Genomic DNA, 22,184 nt, shown 5'->3' with positions numbered 1-22,184 from the left:
AAGTTTAAGTTTTTCATTAATCACAAATCTCCCATCTCCTTATTTGTGTGGAGGCTCTGTAGGACCTAGTGATTTTACCCAGTCAGAAAGTCACAGTTCAGCATTCATGGTGTACTTAAGCAAGCATAGCAGGCCTCCAGTGCTGGAGAAAGGATGGATTTGTGAGAAATCTGAAATAGGTTTGGTTTAGATTAATTCAGTACATGTATTAAAACTTTAAACAAAGTACTAAAATTCTGGGAAAAGTATAGACTTACTTTCTCAGTCGGATCACGCTTCAGTTTTCACAAAGCTGGTTTCATTTATCCCTAATAACCATCTCTTCTCTTTTTCTTTTTTTCCTGAAACCCTCAAGGTCACAGGAAATCAGGTGGTTCCAAGGCTGCCTGTTGAGCTCATTTAACTGTCACCTGGCAGAGCTGTGCAGAGCACCAGGAACTAATTGAGACTGGATGGAAATGTGGCCCCCTTTAGTCTGGTGCCCGTAACAGTCCTTGGCCGTGCTTTTTGTAAATAATACTTTGCCAGAAGGTTACAAAGAGAGATGATGTGAATTTTGGCTTTATCTGAACCACATGAGGGGATCTAGCATGACAGATTTTGGACCACTTCCAAACAGTGTCTAAAATTAAAAGCCTTTCCCTCAGAATTCAAATTGTTTTAGGAAAAATAAGAAAAGAAGAAGAAAACAAAACAAAACAAACAAACAAAAAAAAACCACACAACCAAACAAAAACCCCAAAACAATAAACCAAACACATTGTCACCTTAGAGAGGAGTTAATACAGAAATAATTGTGGGACTTCTCTTTTGTTTACTACCAACCTCATACAGTAAATTATTCAGCACAATCTACTGTGATAAATTCTGTTAGGATGGTTGACACAAGAGCTTGATATAGCGAATTGCCTTTGGAGAGTGCCGAACACTCACATGTAAGTAATCCCTTGGATGCATAAGCAGCAGATTATTATGAGAAATTCCCATTAAAATACATTCACAAATTTTGGCTTATTTTGGTAGGTAAGTTAAGTCCTCTTCCAATTTCCCCTAAATGAGATCATAATTTGATGTTTTATCTCCTTAAACTTAGATATTTTCCAGGTTTTGATATGCTGGATAAATATTTGCCTGGAAAAAAAGAGTAAAATAATATGTAACATTAAGGATAGTTTGTTACATCTGTAAGCCCAGTTTGCTCTAAGATTAATGGCCCTGAAGAAGAAATCCATTGTGAAACATATGAACCTCCAAGGAGTTTCTTAGTTTATAACTACTGACTGAATTTTTTTCCCTCCTTCTAAAGTCTTGGCTCTCTAGGTTTTCCATAGTGTATTTAAGTAGGATTGAGGGCTTTTGCCAGCAGGTGATAATATTATATTGCTAGGTAGTTATGTATTTTTATTTTAAGGACCTGTTCGCAAAAACTTAGCATCGCAGAAATATCTTAAAATAGCACCGGGACTGGAAACAATGCAAGTAAAATGTGAACAAACAGTTCTGGAAAGCACACACTTACAGGGAGTTCTTTGTAGGCCAGGAAAAGCATCTGTATTTGAAAACAGTTCTGCTGATTTGATTTGCTTTTTTATTCCAGGGATATCTGACAGGGGTATTGCTATTGAAGATCTCCAAGTATTGAAACCGGAAACTTCCTTGTGTTACTTCAACCATGTTTTGTTGCAAAATATGTGGAAGTCTTTCATTTTTCCCTGAATCATTTTTAAATTTCTTTCTACCATCCACTTACATTTACATTTACACCTGTAAATGTAAGTTCAGCTTTCTTTCTGTCATTGAGTAGGAGCCAGCAAAGTCTTAGACAAAGAAATAAAACAAGGAGATCCTACTAAATGAAGGTTTGTTCACTATGAAGTTAGTGCAGATTTATAGCCTCCCATTGCTGCCCATTAACTTTTGGGTGCTGCTGGGAAATGAGGCTGAAGCATCTGCATCATGCTGTGTGGAATAAGTCACCTTTCTTTTGAAAGAAAGCCCACTGGCATAACTAATACTTGTTGTAAGCCTGCCCTCTTTTTATTTACAGGCTCACATGCTTGCACAAGCTGTGCCCGGAGTGATTTTTGAGCCTTGCAGGATGTGAAGTTCAGTGTATGCAAAGATTCTTGCAGGGCAGAGACCTTGGGTGTAGCGTTTAGCATAGAAAGGTATTTGCTGGTGAGGTTACAGACAGTTCATCAGTCACAACTCTCCTTTAGTAGGTTCTGTAAGAAATCAGTCTCGGTGAACAAGAAATTGTCCAGGAAGACAGGCTATTACTAAACTTGCTTACCTAGACAGTTTTCCTTTTGTGTATCCTGGGATTTGTGCTAGCCACTGGAGTTCTTTCACTAAGTTCTGAGTTGCGTAAAGGTTATTTAAGCATGTTTGCTTCACCTCAGGAGACGTCCAACCTCTGGCAATCAGAGTATATTCCATGTGGTAGACCATGGTCGAGAGGATTTTTAATGATAACTTTTAAACATTTTTAAAGTTAACAATTTAGTTGATTTGGGTTCCTTAAATGTTTTTCTTGCTGTATTGTTACGTGTAGTTCAAGTTCAAGATGTGTCTCATTAACTTCATTTGAGTAGTGAAAAATCCATTCAACCACCAGAAGAAATTCTATGTTTCCATGCTGTATTTGTAATTAATGTGTATCTCTAAGTGGATCATCCTGGTATTTTTAAGATAGTTTGTGTCAGTACCATGGATGAAACTAGTCCATTTCATCCTATATAGGTTTTTGGTAGAGACCTATAGTTCGTTTTGTTGACTAAAATATAAGTAGCCTAAGCAAATTCAGTTATTGCCGTGGTATCCTAAAGTCTGTTCTATTTTCAATAGCTCTGCCTACCGCTGAGACATAGTGAGATGCTTTTGGAAAGATGGTAACAATTTCTATTGTCAAAAGCATCTTTTGAAACTTTAAATACGATTCACTTGAAAGTAGTGGTTCCTCTCAGAAGATCAGCAAAACACACAGCTATGACTTTAAGATCTTGTTACACCATTGTAGATGGATGTTTCTGTTTACCCTGGGGGGAGTATTTTAGAAGTTCTTCAGCCACTTCCTTGTGCAATCAGGAGAAAAGGTGCTTTTGAAAAGCCTCAGGTCAATTTGTGTGCTCTTCACTCTGCCTTCAGCTTGTGTAGATGCTATAATACTTGCTATCATTGTCTAAGACATGGTAGTGAAAGGAATGTTGATTTTAGAATCCTTGCCAGTCAGCTTTAAATGGTTCCCAGTTCTTTGAGTTGGGAAATACAAGTGGTGGACGTGTGCCTGAGGTCCTTCACCTGTGAAGGTCTGATGGGTCATAAGAGTGGAGGGGGCATTTTTGGCCTTCCCTGACTATGTTTTGACACTCCAATGTGCTTTCAGTCCTCACCAAGCCTCTTCTGTGACTCCTTCTACATACAGTAACTTCACTTCTTCATGTTGTACGTTGGTTTATGAACGAGCCCTTTCAGTAAAGGTCTCTTTTTTGTGGTGTGGTTTCTTTCTGCACTGTCTTCTCATAAAGCTTGGTAGGAATTGATGCAAAACCTAAAATTAACGTACAAAAGCACAAAGAATTTGCTCATTGATGAAAATGCTTGTCCATTTTGAACCAGATTTGTATGGATAAATAACACCCTATTCTGGTTCACAGAAGGGAAACTAAGGTGAAAAGTAATTCTTTACCAAGTTGTTTTCATCTTCTGTCTTTCTGTGTTAGCTACTAGTGTTTGTCTAAGAGAAGCTTTAGGTTTTTTTCTCTGAGAAAAGCAGAGAGGAGAATTTATCTCAGAATTTCTCTGGGTTCCCAGCATGTCTAAATTATCTTGGCAGCAGGATACCTCCTCTGGCATTATTCCACCAAAAATCTGCTGTCTGGTAATCTGTTGTAATTCAGTCTGCCTGAAATTGCAGGGAGGGCTGTTGAAAGAAGTGTTAAATGTGTGCCACCTGCTCCCACGGTTAGGTGCTGTGAGTATTCACTGTGAAGAAGAAAAAGCTATAGAGAGCAGTGTTCATGGAAAGAACAGGAATTGGTGGGCAAGTCTTCCCAGTTCTTTTTTAAATAATGCATGTGTTCCTTATTTCCATCAGTGTGTCAGTTAAAGGAACCCATGAGCTTTGGCTCGTATCCATTATGCACTGGAGCAAAATGCTCTTTTTTTTTTTCTTTTCTTTTTTTTTTGGTGGGGGGAGTCTTTCTCTGAAGAGAGTATACTCTGATTCTTTGCTCAGTGTAGAATGTAGAACATGTTCTCAGGCTTTTGAAACTTTGCAGCGCAACAAAGATGGGCTGGAGTCCCAGCCCTTGGAGAATGAAAGGAAGTCCAAAGTGCTTCCCTCCTCTGAGTGCTTATGAAAGAGAACGAGTCTACTCTGGAGAAGATCCTGCACCTCACTGTTAGCAGCACTGCATTCGTAAGGACTAGCAAGCAGAGTAGGCCAGCATGAAAGCTGTGCTCCAAAAAGAGATGAAGACAGAAATTTCCCAGAAAATCATATAGTAGTTGTATAGTGGTGATGGAGGTATCTTCAAGCAAAACTCATGCCTTTTGTGTTAAAGGGAAACAGAAGCTTTTGTCCTTTAGGAAGGCAACATCTTGGATGTGCACACGTGGATGTGAACATTTGGATGTGCACACTCCTTATGACCCTTAGGAGTAAGCCCTTTAAGATTGAAATTTAGCTTTGGCAAATCGATACTTTGGCAACAGAAATATTGAACAACTTAGTGTGTCCTGCTTAGCCTGTCTTGATGCATTTGGAATGTTCTTAACTAGATGGGTCCAAAGGGGGCTGCTGGGAAAGAATCTACATTTAAAATGGAAGTTTAAGAGGAAGACAATTGGAGCAGGGCATTTGGGTCCAGCTCCATTTTTTTTTATATATATATATAGTTAGAATTATTATTGGAAAGAGGAAGTAGGAGAAGTGACTTTGTAGGTGTGTCACTCTTAGTTTGGTGCACAGGCAGTTCCGTGCGGTGTAGAACAATCACACGTTATCTCACAGAACGCTGGGGTTTGCAAACACAATCTAGAGAGCAAAGCCAAGGCAGCCTGCTGAAAGCACCTGCATTCCTGTGCCGGTCATATGATGGAAGTTATAACCCAGGTAAAATGTTAATCACTAAACTTGGCACAGTTGAAGCTTTTAATCTTTATTGCAGTTTTCTAGGGAGAGGCAAGTTATGGACAACAGCCCGGAGAAGCTGAAGAAGGAGTTAGAGGAAGAACTGCAGCTGAGTAGCGAAGACTTGCGTAGCCATGCCTGGTACCACGGACGAATTCCTCGGCAGGTACGTGCTCTTTGCGTTGCCAAATGTGCTTTGAGCTTTTACAGACAAGCAGAATTTCACTGATGTGCTGTACACGTCTCTGATACGTGAATTAATTTAGTAGGAACTTAGTGCCTATTTGTATGAAAGCTGTGGTATTTATCCCAGCTGGGCATAAAATGAGGCCGAGGAAGGATTCAGGGCAGACCCTGGTGGAAAATAGATACATTTAATAGGGTTTTGTCCGCTGAATAAATCTGGAAATTGAATTTAAGCTTGGCATAAGAATACTAGGGTCACATGTTGTTTAGAGAACTCTGACATTAATTTGGTTCAGTATTCTTAATGAAAGATAAAATGTTTATTTTCCTTCTTGCACTTGGAACTTGGGGAAGAGGGGGAAATAAAAAAAAAATAAAAATTAAAAAAAAAAAAAAGGGTGGGGGGCGGGTGGTGGTGGAAAGCCGCAACAAAATCATTTCAGTCACTTGGATGTTGATCGTGCCCAGGCAGTTGCGGTGAGGCTGAGGTCGGATCGGAGCTTCCAGAGCCGCTGGAGCTCCCCCTGCGGGCCTCGCTCAGCCCCGGGCAGCGCCGGCTCAGCCGCCGCACACTCGGCTCCTGGCGTCCTTTTCGTCACATGAGAGGACTAACTCAAAACAGAAAAACAAGGTGTCTCTGACCCTTCCTAGTCAGTAGTATTTACGTGCAGTCTTCCCAAAGAATAAAAAAAATGAAAGCTTCTGTCATGTAAGGTAACAATGAAAAGGCAGAATCCAGGATCTTGTATTAATGGCTTCTAAACTGCAGTATGACTCTATATTCAGATGCTTTAAACTTAAAATCCCCGGTCACTGCTTTCCCTTCATGCCTTATTTTCTATTAGCAAACTAGAAGAAGTGCACACGCAAAAGTGGCTCAGATTCTGGCTGCTGGCTCCTTCCAAGAAGCCCTTTCAGAACTCTGTTGTGGGATGAGCTTTTAATTAAGAATTGGAGACATCATTCTTCTACCACACTTCATGCTCTGCTTTGTATTTGTGGCTTTGTGCATCCTCCCAGAGTAGCCAAATTAATTCCTGTGTTTAAGAGTATTTTGTTGTAATGTATTGTTTTCTGATTCTGAAAGTAATTTTTGTATAATTCTTTTTCCTCAAAGGTGGCAGAAGGCCTAGTTCAGAGAGATGGAGATTTTCTGATTAGAGATTCTCTCTCCAGTCCTGGGAACTTTGTTCTTACCTGTCAGTGGAAAAATAGCCCTCAGCATTTTAAAATCGACAAAACAGTTCTAAGACTCAATGAAGCCTACTGTCGTGTTCAGTATCAGTTTGAACTGGAAAGCTTTGACACTATCCCTGGCTTAGTTAGATACTACGTTGGGAATCGCACACCAATATCAAAGCAGAGTGGAGCAATTATTTTTCAGCCTATCAACCGGACTGTGCCTCTCAGGTGTCTAGAAGAGAAATACGGTGTAACTCCAGTCCAACAAAAAGAGCCAAGCACCCCTGAAGGAAAAACAGAAACTGCAAAAAGGCTGAGTCTCGGTATATCCAGCATGCAATCCCCAGAGCAGAGCATACCCAGAGGAAATCTTTTGAGGTACCTTAATTTTGCTGTCCTTATGGAAGGAAATGGAGTAAGTGTATCAGCTCCTGGTGGAGGTGATGAGAGAGTTTTCACTCTGATTTGGGATGGAAGACTACGCATGAGGGTTTGCTGATTTTAGCAAAGGATCAGCAGATCCACAAAGTAAGAGCAAATGTAGACTCTGGAAGCGCAACAGCACTGCAGTGACTTGGCAGATCTTGACCATGTAAGAAAAAGGATTAAAATAACATCTCACTGCTGCTCCAGAGAAGTCTGTTTTTCCATAGCTGACTCCTGAAATAAAAACTCCAAGTGTGGGATAATGGATCCTAATTTCAGTGTCCAAATCAAAAGTGTTCAGTGTTCCATTCGAAAGGAAATACCTTCATAAATGCTGCATGGTGACACACCCTACAGCCCATGTCACTGCCACTACAACAGCAGTTTATGAATGGATGAAATGCCTTTTATTATCATAAGCTGCCCAAGTGGAAAGCTTAAAATCCTTGCACTGGTTATGATATATTCTGGCAGTTAGATAATGTATTTTAAGTGCTGCATATATTGATATGTTTTTGTTTGCATTTTTGTTTACCCTAGAAACAAAGAAAAAAGTGGTAGCCAGCCAGCTAGTTTGGATCACGTTGTGGAGAAAAGATTCCCTTTAAAGGCTCACCAGTCAGAGAGCTATCTGCTAATAGGTATGTTTTGTAACTAGAAGTTTCATGCTTAGAATTGGTGTGTGTCCATGTGATCTGTTACTCTTCAGACCAAAGTGAGACTACTGAATGTTCTGAGTACTGTAAATACACTCTATTTAACGGCCACTGTAAGTTGTGTTAACACACTGCTTCTCTTCAAGTCACTGGAACAGGATTTTTATTTACAATGCACCAGCTAGTTGAGAACCTTAGCAGGCTTCCACACTAAAAAAATGACAGCTGTGGTTGGCATTAATGCTTTTTTTGGTGGTATTACCTTTCCTCACTTTTACTTGACAAGAACTGACTTGTTTCACTCATGTCTTTCTGTCAGAACTTTATTAAGTAGAAGTGGTGTTTCGTGGAAATTCTGGTAACCACATTTTCTCAGGGTAAGCTATGCAGATGAGATAATGTTCCTGCTAGGAGAAAACCACTACCATGGCTTTTGTACTCAGTTCTCTTCTTCCATCTGTGTCAATCTCTCTACCCTCTATCCTTTTTGCTTTTCATTCCTTTTGCTGTTGTCTGGTTCCATGGCCACTATCATCCTAAGCAAGAGATCCAAAGTGTGACAACACTTGGATCAATTGTTGATTGGGGAATTTTGTTTCTCAGATTCTTCAAAGGTTAAGCAAATTGTTTCCATACTAACACACTTGTGTATAGAAACTTGCAATAATGCATCTCTTCTCAGGTGGACAAACAAGTATTGACTTCCAAGGCTGCTCATTTTGAATACAGTACTGTTAAAATTTTTCATGCCTATTGTAGGAATTCTCATGAGAAAGAGACTGTTAATACAGTGAGACTGTATTTTGATAAAAAGAGTGTGCTCCTGTGTTTTAACAGTGGGATGGACAGACATTTATAAGGCAAATTTCTGTCCCCCTGTAGTTGAATTGATTATTCCAATCCATGGCAGCAGATATTTTTATTTTGGTACTACGACAGCCTGAAGAGTTCTGCAGTGCATTTTGTCATATGATCCTTTGAGCAGGTCCTGTTATCATACTGCTTAAGGGTGGTGACTGTGATTTGGAGTTTTTGTTTGATATCTGTAATCAAGCAGTAACACCCACACCATGCAACCAGCCACTTTGCTGTAGATAGCAGCAAATGCACCAAGAGTTGCAGATTGGGAATGTCTGACACACAGCACTCAATCTCATATTGGATGCCGTGGTTTGCATAGGCAGCAGGTACAGGATGAGGCATAAATACACAGAAGTGCATGGATCCAGCTCTTCAAACTAGCTCTGTTTCACAAAAAGATTAGCATTTCTGAAGTTCATTCCTTCCATACCTTAGTTCAGGTTCAGGCATGACTTTGGGAAGTTTTGCTTTCATCTCAAACACGTTGTTCTCAGAAATGACTCATCTTTTATGTGATGCAGCTGGAAGTCACTGTTTTTATAGCCTAGATCAGGTTACAAAGAAACCTCCTATTCTGAGCCGTGGAGGCCATCCAGCTCTGACAGGATAGCCTATGTGTGCAGCAGGGGCTGGAAGTATTGTCAGCATTACCACAGAATAATACTATGGTGCAGCTGTTCCATGTATTTGGGATTTTGGGAGGATCAGCAAGTGAATGGAATTTGCTGGCTAGGTCATTCCTCAAAATATACAATTTTGTCAGCAAATAATTGACGTGATCTGACAATATTATCCTTAGGAAATAGCATTAGGGGATGAACCATGGCACAGGAATTGTATTTTCGCCTGCTAAAACACTGTTTTCCCCTGCAGGTTCAAGACATCCATCTCAATTACCCGAAGCAGATACAATCTCCTGTCCAAGCTCACCTGCATTTAGAACAGGCAGTGAACCATCTCTAAGCCCCACAGTTGTTCAGAAAGTGACCTCAGAGTCACAGCTAGGGGAAGCTCTTAGAGGATCAGACAGTCAGCTCTGTCCAAAGCCTCCACCTAAACCCAGCAAAGCACCCCTGATGAAGCCCCCAGATTCTCCTTTGGCTTCCCACTGCTCTGAAGGACACTATTGGGAACTAAACCCTACCAGACATCCTACAGCAGCAACACAACACTTGTGTCAAAAAAACAGCTATGTGGAACATCTGACACAAAAGGAGAGGGCAACATTCAGGAACTCCGAAACAAGCTATTTGATCCTTGATGATGATCCTATAATGATCCCTGCAGATCCTTTAGAAGCTTCAACTCAGATGGCTGAAGAAGACAGCATGTTTTCTGCACCTGTTTATGAGACGGTGTCTAGTTTTAAACCAAATGATTTTGAATCCAAACTACTTCCTCCTGAAAATAAGCCATTGGAAACATCCATGTTAAGAAAAGTTAAGGAGCTTTTCACCAACAATAACCCAAAGATTATTGCACAGCATATTCTTAGAATGGACTGCAAGGTAAAAAAAAGATAATTTGTTTTATTTTATATTGTGCCAGTTTAGACTTTTTAAAGAACTGATTTGAAAAGAATGGGAACATTTGCAGCTAATGTAATTCTTGTATTACTTGCAGGAATTTTTAGAGTATTTGTTTTCCATTTGAAGAGTAAGAGTGTTCACAAACTCTTTGGACTAAAGGTCTCTCATCATGCTTGACTTCAGACTCAAATTCTCAGAGTTCCATAAGTCTTTTAAATCTCCTATCAGTTGCTGTATATCTGTGATTCAGCCTTTCTTCTGCTGTAAAGCACTGTGGGGAGAACTGCTCACAACAGGAAATAGCTCCTTAGGGCAAAGAGCAGGCAGACTTTACCTGGCTGCCACATGGCCATTATATACAATGTTCAATGGAATGACGTGTATTTAAACTTCTAAAAGCAGCTGCTCTTCTAATCTTTGTCTGAGTTCCTCTCTTACAGCTGGATAGGTGGTGTGGGAAAATAGCTATCAGGACTGTGCTCTTCTCTCCTGTGAGAGAACTGTGCTAGTGGAATTGCTTAGGAAGATGTGAAAAACACAAAGAACTATGTTTCACATTGTAGACTTTGGTCAGCTGCCAGGGCTTGGAGATCAGCTAATGGGTCAGAAAGACTGGAGAATCATCTCATAATGAGATGATGACTGTGTAATGTAAGAAATGTAACTGCAGTTAAATCTGCATGACTTTGCTGGCATGACTGGGTGCTGTACCTGCTGCAGAGCAGCTACAGGAACAAAACAGTATGGTGGGTATCTAACCCCCTAAACTTTGTTGGGTTTTGGTGGTTTTAGTCTTTTTAAGAAGAGTTTGAGAAGCAAAGCACACAGCTACTTACTGGGCAGCTCCACTGCAGACAGGAGGGGAAGTGGGAGTGGTGATGCTCCAGAAGAAGCACATCAGTAGCACCCTGCTGGTGCTGCTGCACTGACAGACACCGAAGGTCTGAGGAGGGGGTGGTGTGTGAGTCCTGCCAGCTGCTGGGGGCCTGCCAACAGCAAACACAGCTTTTTCTTTCCTCAGTAGCACTGTTGGCTGCTGCTAAGTGAGGCTTCATGCAGACAAAGTGACTCAGAAAAACTCAGCTCCACAACTGCTCACTCTTCTCAGAAGTGGTGGATTGAGGTTGCTTTATTATGATTCCAAGAGTATTAACAGCATTCTCTAACATTAGTTCCAAAATTCACTTTTTCCTTCCTTCCTTCAAATTCATAACTAGATTATCTTTAATGTATGGTTAAAGAGTATGCTGCTTGAAGGCATAAGGCTATGCATGCCTTAGAGAACTAGTGAGTTTGTATATATGTATATAATATTCAATTAGCTCATGATTAGACTCCTTATTTTAAATAGTGTAAACTTTGCAATGGATAAGGCACCAGCTAGCCTGTTGGAATTAATTAAAACTCATTGGAGGGCTTTGCAGAAACAGATTTTTGGATTTTGGAGCAGGAACAGTAACTAGCTGGGACAGGTAGAGAAGTCTGTTTGATGTTCACCTCCGAGTGCTGAGCCAGTGCCTGCTGTTTACTGGCAGTGTGTTGCATAGACTGCACTGATAAGAACTGCATGATGCAATGAGATTGGCCTGTGAATTGGGCCAGAATGAATGCTTTGCACTGAGATCCCAGGCTAAAGTTCATATGTCCTGTGTGTCATCAGCAGTTCAGTTTGCCTTTTAAATAATGACATTTCGAATAAAGAACTGCCCATATGATAAGTGATGAGGCGTTTGCCACTTGCATATCTGTGATGGAATAGCAGTCAGTGTCTCCTGGGGCTTCATATCACTCCTGCTTCTCTAGAAGTGAAACGAGTTTTTCTGCAGTGCGGTTTTGTACTGGTGAGGCTTGTTGTACAGCCCAGACTGCTTTTCATCATTTCATAGCCAAAAAAGCCTACTGATGGGTGTATCAGAAAATTGCAGGCAGATTGGTTTGTAAATGTCAACATACAGGCCTCAAACCAACAGATAATCTTACACCATCATATTAATGTGGTTTTGCTTATTATTAGCAATTAGAAGTGTTGTTGAGATAACCAGTAGCTGATATAATGTTTAAAAAGCAAAGACAAATTGGTAAGGGTGTCAGCTTTCACACATGGATTTCTGTAGGCACTCAACATGGTGTCCTCCTTAGTCCTTTTTCTAATTCATCTTTACAAACTTTTATGAACCTAATTCATCTTTAGGACCCTGTGGTGTAACAAAAAACATTCTGAGCAGTAGTTTTTTTAGAAAGGAAGAAGACACAAGCAAGTGTGTATGTCCTTAAGGCAAATAGCAGAGCCTCTCTGACAAGGATCAGGTTGAGAGAGCACTACATTTCCTGGAACCTGCACAGTAATCCCTTTCTGGAAGCAGAGGATGGAGTTTGATGAAGCATTTTGGTCACACCTATTATGTTTTCTAGCAGCTGTATAATTTAAAAAAAAAAAACCTTTTTTTTCCTTTTTTTTTTTTTGTAAGGCGCTGAACATGCTTAGGTTATAGTTTTCTTTGATGCCTGTATTACAGTGTTGCATGCTGTGCACTTAGCTCTGTATGCCATGCAGTTACCTGGAGGACTTCTCTGGCTAGAGGTAATTTCTTTTGAAAAATGTTAGTTTCAAAATTCACGCAGAGTTTTTTGCACTTGACAGGTAGCACGGATAGTAGAAGTTTCTGAAGAGATGAGGAGGAATATGGGAGGGACCTCTGGTCTTGAATTGATCACTTTGCCTTACGGACATCAGCTGCGCCTTGACCTGATTGAGAGGTAAATGTCCCTGTTCCTCACTGCCAGGGCAGATGGCCAGAAGCTCAAAGCATGGCTGCACTGTCCTCATTTGCTTCAAAAGTGCTCTCCTGCATGTTCCCTGAATTCACATGTACAGATCATTTACTGAGATGGTATGTAAATTCATTCTGAATAGGAAAGGATTCCGTAAGGTTGTAAGGCAACTGTCAGGTGTGGTACAGGGAAAGGGGAAAGGTGTTGAAAGCAGGGTCCTTGGAACAGCTGAATGCCATCAGCTCTCCTTTACAAGCTCAAGTAAACTAAAATTCAGGGCACCCATAATCTGTCTGTGCATGTGTGTGTGGAGGAGACTGAAAGGTAGTATCCTTCTACATGTGGCAAGCAGCTAGAAGATCTAATAAAGTAAAAAATTATCAGCAAAGCTTTCTGAAAAACCTCTGCACACTTCGGGTGTTCTGATCTACATTTTCGGCTTCCTATTTCAGTAGTTTGATTGCTGAGATATTGGGAGGGTCACAGGATTTGAATGTGGAGGACAAAGGGAACTGGGGCAATTTTCCCAGAAGTGTCCACTCATTCACTGCTTGAGCAGAATTTTGTATAGTTAGTAGTATCTCAGGAGAATTTATTAAAACATTAAAGCCTGTGTGTGTTTCTCCATACGTAAATACTGGTTTTGGTGCAAAGGTGTTGGCAAGACTAAGTTTGTGGGGCATGCAAAAATAAAAATACACCTTTGAACTGATGATCTTTGAACACCTGTAAATTTAATAATTTGTAACTGCTCACATGAATTGTTTCACTTACAGGCACAATACCATGGCAATAGGAATAGCTGTTGATATCTTGGGTTGCACAGGAAATGTAGAGGATCGAGCAGCAGCATTAAACAGGATCATCCAAGTTGCTGTGGAGTTGAAGGAGTCCCTAGGGGATTTATATGGATTTTCTGCTATTATGAAAGCACTGGAAATGCCCCAGGTAAAAATCTGTTTCTCTTTATGTTCCAAAATGTGGAGTTGTTTGATGGCTTATTTAACTTAATTTGAGCAATTCCTTCGAGAGAGAACATCAAAATAGTCCTCATGACTGTTCTGCGACTCTGTGACTAGCAAGGTACTTCTCCTGCTGTGGAGTCAATAATGGGTATTCTCTATTTTGCATGAACAGGTCAGTAGATTAGAACAGACCTGGACGGCTCTAAGACACTGTTATACCCAGACTGCCATTATGTACGAGAAACAGCTGAAACCAGCTTGCAAAGCTCTGCATGAAGGACAAGATGAGTGGACTAGTGAGTATGAGTGACACTGATTTCCTAGGTGGGGAGATAAGACAGCTGCTCTTTCCATAGCTGTGCAATGTATGTTAAAAGGATTATGTAAACTTGTAAAATGCCATATGATTGTGAGTGGAAGCAGTCTGCCAACCAAACATCAGTATGTGTTTGTGTGCCTGCATCCCTGCAGAATACAACATTCTCCCCACATCCCTAGTTCCTGTGTCAAGGAGAAACTGACACATTGCATCATCTTGCCACAAAAACAGGGGGAAAAACTCTCCTCACAGGAGAATTAATTCTGGCATATTTTACTTCTTGTTTGCTTTGTCTATTAGATCAGAGGATGAATCCTCAAAAGAATGGTTAGGTAATTCTGATCATATTAGGCACCCTTTTGCGAGATTCACTGCAGCTCTAGTTTCTAAAGGGATGCAAGGCAGAATAAATAATTCCTCAGAACATTTCTCCAAGAGAACAGGTAAACAGTGAAAACTTTTTAGCCTCATGGATATTTTTACTGGAATGACCAATGTTTACAAAAATGTGTTTAAAATCTCTGTTCCACTGTCTAGTAACTCAGCAGAGCTTTCCCCTGTAGCAAATGCAGCTTTCCAACACCGATTTGTGTTGGTCTTCTCCAGTCAGTTCACAGGAAACTGGTAGGACAGGTATATTTAAGGTAAGATTTTTGAAGGCTATTTGTCCTCCATTTGAAAAATGGAAGACGAATAGTAGTTTCCAACTTTAAAAAAAGAGTGCTGCCGTTACAATACCTTCTTCAATTAACAGTAATGTCTGATGATACGAGATATATGATGGTTTCTCTATTCCAGAAACCATCAGTGCTCCACAGAACATCATAACAGTGCCACTGCTGATGCCTCTTGTTACCTTGATGGAGCGCCAAGCTGTCGTTTTTGAAGGCATGGAGCTGTGGGAAAGCAGTGACCAGAGTGGTGAAATAATGCTCAGGCACTTGGGCACAGCTCGCCTGATGGCCCAGCACGCCGAGACGTTTCGCCTGACGGCAGAGCGGCTGCTGCAAGGTAGGAGAGAGCTGCACTGCCACCCGAGCTGGGGCCGTGCCTGCCCCTGCATGCCAGAGACAGAAATCCCTCTCCTCTTCGGCAGGAGCTGAGAGGAGCAAATGTCCTGCAGGAAACGGGCTGAGGACAACGTTAATATTGTTTAAAAGCAGACTGTAAATGACTCATCACTACAGCTCTCCAGCAAGCATTTTTGCTAAGCATACTTGAAGTCCTCATGACTCAATATGCTGACCCTTCTGGCAACTGAACAGAAGTACAGTACAGACTGAGGACAACTTCCTGTCTTCTGTACCGTATAAAATTGCTACTCTGATTATTACGACTAAAATACCACCCTGAGATTCTTTACAACAGTGCAAGTTTCAGCACTGAGATTGTGACCACTTACTGCCAGAAAGCAGCAACATGTTAACAATGGGCCTTTATTTATTAAACTTGCGGTGGGAAAGTTAAGGGAGTGGGGAGAAATACAGTAATTTCTGCAAGCACCGTGTATACGTCAGTAATTATATTTAGGGCCTGACTATAATGACAATTCTAGACATTAGAACTGAGCAAGGCTAGCCTGTCCCAGTGTCCCTAAAGCATCAGTGTTACTGGAATGTCAAAGCTGGAAAGGATTTTCACTGCTTTACGAGCTTGTTAAAATCATTGTGCAAACAGAACCCAGTGAACTACAGCTTATTTGGAGAGAAGACAGTTTAAAAGCCCTTTCTACAGAATTAAAAAATTTGCTTGGTGATCATACTGTGGGATTCTTTTTACTTACTAGGTTTCCAGCCAGATGAAGAGCTGAGTGAAATCTTCAAGACAGAATTTCAAATGAGATTGCTCTGGGGCAGCAAAGGAGCACAAGTTAATCAAAGTGAAAGATACGAGAAATTCAGCCGGATCTTGACTGCACTTTCCCGAAAACTGGAACCTCCTCCAGTGAAGCTGGTGGAACAATTAAGTATATAAGACTCTGGAAACACTATTTAAGTGATATACTTGAAATAACCTTAGCATTCTTCTGGCAATTTGAAACTGCACAAACTTCTTGCATTTCACAAGATGTTTAGAACTTTTAACTGCACAATGCACACTTGTTTTAAAACTACTGATTTCTAAACAAATTATTTATTTACTGTGTCAGCAAGTCATTTACTGATCCCTTTAATTCCTCAAAGTTGCAATGTTTTAATGATGCCAAGGAGTAAGAGCACTGGCATCTTAAATATTAAGATGAAGCAAATAGTGTAAATAAAATTATAGATTAATTATCTGACATGGCAGAAAATTTGTTGTATAATATTCCTTTAACAAATATAAAAAAACCCACTGTAGATAGAATTGTGAAGTGTATCTTTTTTGCAAAATTATTTGCATATTTACAAATCACAGAAACACTACAAGTTGCAGAAATGCTCCTTTATCTGTAAGCAGAAGGCTCAAACATCACTGTGCCTATGAAACTAGAAAATTTAGTCTGTGGATGTGTTGGGACAACTTCCCCCCTTTTTTTAAGACAGCATCTGTAGTACTTCACCTTTTTCTGGAGCCTGCACAACAGCTACTCTGCCAGGAGTGAATGATGAAATAGCATGAACAAACAATCCAGCTCATTAAAATGCTTTCAGACATGAGTAAATGTGGGTGTATGTATGTGTTAAACGTGCTTCCTTTACTGAGGTGAATCACTTTGGTAAGTACTTTTTCCTTGGATGAAGACAAAGCATAAGGTGTTACTGCTTTTTATAGGAAATCAGCATGCAGAGAGTTTATCATACAAAGAGTCTTAGCAGCAAATCCCAGTTTGTCATATACAGGATTGGTGAATAAGGTTATCCTCAGACGTTGTACAAATATTTAAGAACTACAGTCAGAGCTGCATGTGCTTGTTGTCAGTAAGCCTATTTCTGGAGTGAGATGTTATTTAGAGCACTGAAAGTATTGGAGTAGGCTAACATTAAAACCAACACCAGAATTTGTTCCTCCTATCTGCAATCACAGCAGAGGTTTTTACCACCAGAACAAGAGTTTACAGACCTCATACTGAAAGTCTGTCAGTCAATCTCAACAGAAGACAAATGGGAAAGCTAATTACTTAGACCATGAAAAGTTTTTTTTTTATTCCATGAAAATATTCTCAACAGAGAACACTATTTTTAAACAAAGCATTTAACATTTAGGAAATCAACATGTGCACAAAAAAGGATTAAAAAATTACTGGAAAATGACTGATTCTTTAAGACGACTCACGTTCAGAATTTTAGCATAAGTGATTTCTAAGCTGTGCAAGTACAAATGCTTTTTCCTATGTTTAATAACCCTCGTACAAGTTGCACTATCCCTCTTAAAAGCAACCTGCCTCCAAAGGAAGCAAATCCTGGCTTCAGAAAAACAGACAGTAGTGTGAAAAGAACATTTAGTCTTTTACCAGGAAGTTTTATTACTGACCTCTGAGGCTGTTAGCCAAGCAAACCACAGGCCCTTAACCAGAAAATACACAGATCACATTTCTTCCTCTTCACAGAATTATAGACTCACAGAATATTCTGGGTTGGAAGGGACCCACAAGGATGACTGAGTTTTCTCCAAAATAAAAAAAGCACTAGATTTAAAAAAAATGGAGAAAAAAAAAAACAAAAAAAACCCCAAAAAACAAAAACCCAACCCCAATCCCAACAAACCCCCACCCCCCCAAAACCCCCGAATCAAAAAAAAACTACCTCGGTAGTTTTGTCAGTATTGAGTAATGTCACATTATTATATAAATAACCCTGTATACAAGCTCCAAAAATCTAAACTTTAGAGTTTAATAGGCCCCAAATACACTAGGTCAAGCTGTGTAATAGTGGTATACATAACAAAAGGAATAAACCTCTACACAAGTCACTCAAATTCAGTTTTACTGGTAGTACAGTTCCTAATAACACTGAAATGAAAAAGAATCCAGCACTGCTGCATCCACATATTGCTTCAGACCCAGAAAACCAGGATGTTTTAATTATTATTCCATAATACACTGCCAATCAGCAGGTGGCTGGGTTGACAAGCTTGTGTTGATGTAAGTATCCCTCCCCCCAACATCTCTAATCTAATTCTTATCACCCTAATCAACCAGATATGATGTATTTGTTAATAGAACCACGAATGGGAGGCAAGACAACATAAGCAATAGGGGCACTGCAGACAACTATATTTACACGTATAAACATATCCAAATTTCAATTGTTTACAAGTAAAAGTGCACAAAGATCATTACGAAGTATCACTCAAATGTCACCTGGTCCATACAATGAAGCATCACCTGGAAATGGACTAGCACTGCAGTAATTGAAATTGGAACGTCATAGTGAAAAACTAAAAGACAGTTTCCATAAAAATCTTTTAAAAAAATATTAAAGTCAAATGAAGAGATACACGTTTCAATGTATAAAATCCATGGATGCACCATGTATCCAGTAAAGTAGAGCTCTAGAAAACACCTACCGTGGCTACCTCAGCAGCTGCAGCACTGTGAAAAGAGCTGAGACACAAAGCCCTTTGTGGGATACTGTAAGTGGTAGTGTTGGCAAACAACAGACTTAGGCACTCTAGATTAAGGCAGCAGTTGAATGGCAAGTGGTTGACTTCTGAAAACAGTCATTAGCTTGCAGTGGTGAATCCTCTGGTTGTGCTCCAGGCTGTCAGTGCTCACAGCAGGTTACTGAAGGGCTGAAGATGGACCACAGTTCTAGGAGTTTCTCTTGATTGCATTGTAGGCTAGAGCTGAGATGCATTATTTCCCCAAATCAACAAAATACCTTACAGTTGCTTATCAGTTATGCCAAACATCTGGAATGTAATGATGGTTGCAGTGGTATTGTTATAGCAGCATACATGGATACTGGGATGAAACTCTAGTGCTGAAGATATTTAAAGAAAATGATTGGTTACAAAATAAGTCAAGCAATGATGCCGAAGTGTTACACAGAACATGCCTGACTGTCCTAGGCATGCAGGAGGAGGTTAACGGCGAGCATGGAGGTGGCACAGGCAGACTGAAAACTGACACAGGGCTCTAAACGACTGCCAATAAAAGTGAGTTGGAAAAGAGCGTAATTGAGAAAATCAAAATGTAGCACAAGCTAAAATATAGTTTGTGCACCTGGGACAACCTAGGACGATGAAAATAAAGCAATTTTAGGAGCAGTAGCCTTTTTACTCTGGCAATGGAACTCTATTTTCCTGCACAAATTGAAGATTTTGTAATACACCCTTACCTATAATATGGAGATGCTAAGATGTTAGTGACTACTAAATGTATGTCTGCATGCATTCATGCAACTAGCTTTTCCCTTGGGCCTCCCAGTCTAGCACCCCTCCCCTCCCCACCCCCACCCCCCCAGCAGCTGCATGTAACCTCCTTCAAGATCTCGCCCATTTTCTCAGAAACCCGCTTCAGGAACCTGCAGTCCAAGAGGAAAAAGAAAAGAACAAAGTTACTGAAGGCCTTTAGAAGACAGAGAAGCGTGCTCAGTTCTAACAGGCCGTTCTCAGTGGCTATACATTTGCCTTGTACTTAATTACACAAACTCTCACTAGAAATACGAAATAAGCTTTTTTCCCCCAGTAATCAAGTTGTGCAATGCAGTTTCCAATCCTCAGTGATTTAACAATGAGGAGAACAACTGTACACTTAAGACATTGTCTTTGGACTAAACACAATACAATTCAAAGACTTCGTTTACAGGCACAGATTAAGATAAAATCATTCCCTTATCAGGAGCTGAGAGTTTTCAGTAAGACATCAAGCGTTACATGTGATCTTTTTTGTTTGTTCAAGGTATCTAGAGTTAAAACAATGACGTCATGTCCAATACAGAACATTCTACATTACAAGTACTGAAAAGGAAGGAGATAGGTCAGTGGACTTTCTGTCCTTAATCATAATGTTTTTTCCTGAGTGTTTTTGTTGAACTTTCAGAATCAGAAAACATCTTCCTGTTTAAGAAGTGAAAGCTGCCAAGTATTTGCTAAGGAAGGAAATTAATAATTTTCAGTAACTGAGTTCAGTTAGTTATTAGAGGGAAAAGATCACTGTTTTAAGAATATAGTTTAAGTCATTAAAGTGGAAACAATAAATCTTAGAGATCTTTAGAAACTTAAGTATTTTTTCAGTTCTCTATAAAAACTAAGTATTCCACAGAACAAGCAGGAATCCTGGTCTTTTTCAGTTCAATAGCTGAATTGGATTTAGTGCTTTGTAAAGCAGGAAAGCAGAAGGCGTCGGTAAAATTACAGACCAGTGTAAGACGCATGATTTAATGCGGTCATCTCTGAAAAGAACTACAGCTAACTCCCCATGCAAACAACAGATCATTGCTGACTTCTGATTCTGTAATTCTTTCCATGAGCCTGTGTAACTTACAATTTTCCACTATTTTCCCTGGGGAATGTACAACTGAAAGCTGCCAATTTTACTGTTAGATATAGGTTACTGCACCTTTGCTGTTTTTCTCTAGCGTTACATCTATATATGATGTTGGCACATAGCCTTCCTCTCCATTATGTCTTCGAGCTCTTGTCCACCCATCTCCTTTGTCCTCCTCAATAATGTACAAAATTTCCCCTTCTTTCATTGCTAGAGTGCCTTCATTATGACCTGGGAAAAACAAGAGGCAAAGAAATCTCACTGTTCAGACAGAACTTCAAGTCATCTTTTTCCCAAGGCATAGTTTCCAAATTATATATAAACAGGAAGAATGAAAAATCTGTGCAAGAGAACATATGGCCAAACAGACTTAGAAAAAACATGGTCCCAATTTGTAAAGCTGAATATTTTCCAATAGCTGCGCTAATATTTATCCTAAAACAGCACAAGTACTGCTCACGAATTAAAGTCATTTATAAAGTATCTTCACCGATCTTTTAAGCAATTACTCATACAGGTAATTTGCTTTAAATCATTTTACCTGTCTTTATAACAAATGACGCCATGCCTTACGGTCAGAGAATCTCAGTGCATGCTGTTAACCTTACCATCAAACGGATATATTGCCTTGCAATGTCCTATAGCTGGTAATGGATCATCGTCTTCAAACTCATCATCAAACTCATTGGGATGAGCGTGCTGCTGTGGAGGGCCACGAACCTCCTGGTTGGCATCATCCGTGTAACTCCCTTCAGGGCTGTAATGCAATGATTGGAGCATGAGGACTGAGGAGTTCTTGGCTCTCCAACTCACAACACCCGTGCCTCGCAGAAAGGACACGTCATGGATATCGTCTGGGAATTCCTCATTAGCAGTTTTTATATTGCTGTCAGAGGTGATTCACTGAAAAAACTCATCTAGCAAAAGCTTGGACTGAATTCTGCTAGAAAAAGAAACATAAATTTGACATACCCGTCTCCACAGAACATGGAAAACCAGTAAGCCGTGTGCAGTGGAGTAAGGTAAGTTTAAAAGGCTCTGCTATTTAATGAGCAGCTGTTCCAATTAGACTATTTTTATATGTTAGCAGAATGGCATCAAGTGACCTCTAGAAGTCAGGGCGGGTTAAGATTTTCCTTTAGAAGGATATACTCTTTGGGAGGATAAATAACACCCATCAGAGAGCTGCACAGGCTCTAGCACAGGATCTAAAGCAGTAGAAACAGAATAGTGACCTCTCTCGGCCCTGGGTGACAAGGTGGTTGATGTCGCTGCTGTGCCGCCTGTCGCTTCTGGCCGCTACTTTACCTTCAACTTCAGAGAGCCAGGCCTTGGGGAAAAAAGCAAATATTGGTGTCAAAGGAAAACTGATTCTAAACCAGCACATTTAACAAATGCACTGAACTGCAGACAGTCCACAGCCACACACAGACTGCCATCAAATGTCAAGTCTCATAATTACTTCACACAAAGCATGAACCAATCCTTTATGCTTACTTAGCCTACAGCCCATACTAGTGTAAGGAAAAAATCCTTAATTACATGTGCATTTCAGAGTAAGTGAATAAGAATATATTCTTCTGAACAGTTTACATCTTCAATAATGTACATCCTTATTCTAGTTAGATGAAGATGAAAATACAGCACCCCACAAAAAATTGTATCAGGAGTTCTACTCTTAAGTAGTTCTTCTGGGTGCTACCTTTAAAATCTGTAAGGCAAAGTACAGTTGTACCAATCAT

The 22,184-nt window shown here is 40.1% G+C and overlaps 2 protein-coding genes across 11 annotated transcripts in view; one reads left to right on the top strand and one right to left on the bottom strand.

The window, feature by feature from the left end:
- Positions 1–16,674, top strand: part of BCAR3 (BCAR3 adaptor protein, NSP family member) — an 85,384-nt gene extending 68,710 nt beyond the window's left edge. For all 8 annotated transcript variants that reach the window (XM_040072822.2, XM_040072821.2, XM_040072820.2 and 5 more), the window contains 9 exons: positions 5,172–5,300; positions 6,438–6,880; positions 7,469–7,569; positions 9,319–9,953; positions 12,616–12,731; positions 13,523–13,694; positions 13,884–14,007; positions 14,829–15,041; positions 15,817–16,674. In XM_040072822.2, coding sequence (XP_039928756.1) covers positions 5,172–5,300; positions 6,438–6,880; positions 7,469–7,569; positions 9,319–9,953; positions 12,616–12,731; positions 13,523–13,694; positions 13,884–14,007; positions 14,829–15,041; positions 15,817–16,004 — 2,121 coding nt within the window. In that variant the 3' untranslated portion in view covers positions 16,005–16,674. The remainder of the gene's footprint in view (positions 1–5,171; positions 5,301–6,437; positions 6,881–7,468; positions 7,570–9,318; positions 9,954–12,615; positions 12,732–13,522; positions 13,695–13,883; positions 14,008–14,828; positions 15,042–15,816) is intronic.
- Positions 16,675–17,126: 452 nt separating this feature from the next.
- The window catches only part of FNBP1L (formin binding protein 1 like), a 55,390-nt gene continuing 50,332 nt past the window's right edge, over positions 17,127–22,184 (bottom strand). For 2 of the 3 annotated variants that reach the window (XM_040072829.2, XM_040072831.2), the window contains 3 exons: positions 21,678–21,772; positions 21,051–21,199; positions 19,416–20,673 (listed from right to left, as the gene is read on the bottom strand). In XM_040072829.2, coding sequence (XP_039928763.1) covers positions 20,495–20,673; positions 21,051–21,199; positions 21,678–21,772 — 423 coding nt within the window. In that variant the 3' untranslated portion in view covers positions 19,416–20,494. Of the gene's footprint in view, positions 20,674–21,050; positions 21,200–21,677; positions 21,773–22,184 lie in introns of all 3 variants that reach the window. The other variant, XM_040072830.1, reaches the window with a different exon arrangement.

This window comes from Hirundo rustica, chromosome 9 (assembly GCF_015227805.2).
Source record: "Hirundo rustica isolate bHirRus1 chromosome 9, bHirRus1.pri.v3, whole genome shotgun sequence".
Taxonomy (NCBI): domain Eukaryota; kingdom Metazoa; phylum Chordata; class Aves; order Passeriformes; family Hirundinidae; genus Hirundo; species Hirundo rustica.
The sequence above is the reverse complement of the archived record's forward strand: the minus strand, read 5'-3'. Positions and strand labels throughout refer to the sequence as shown.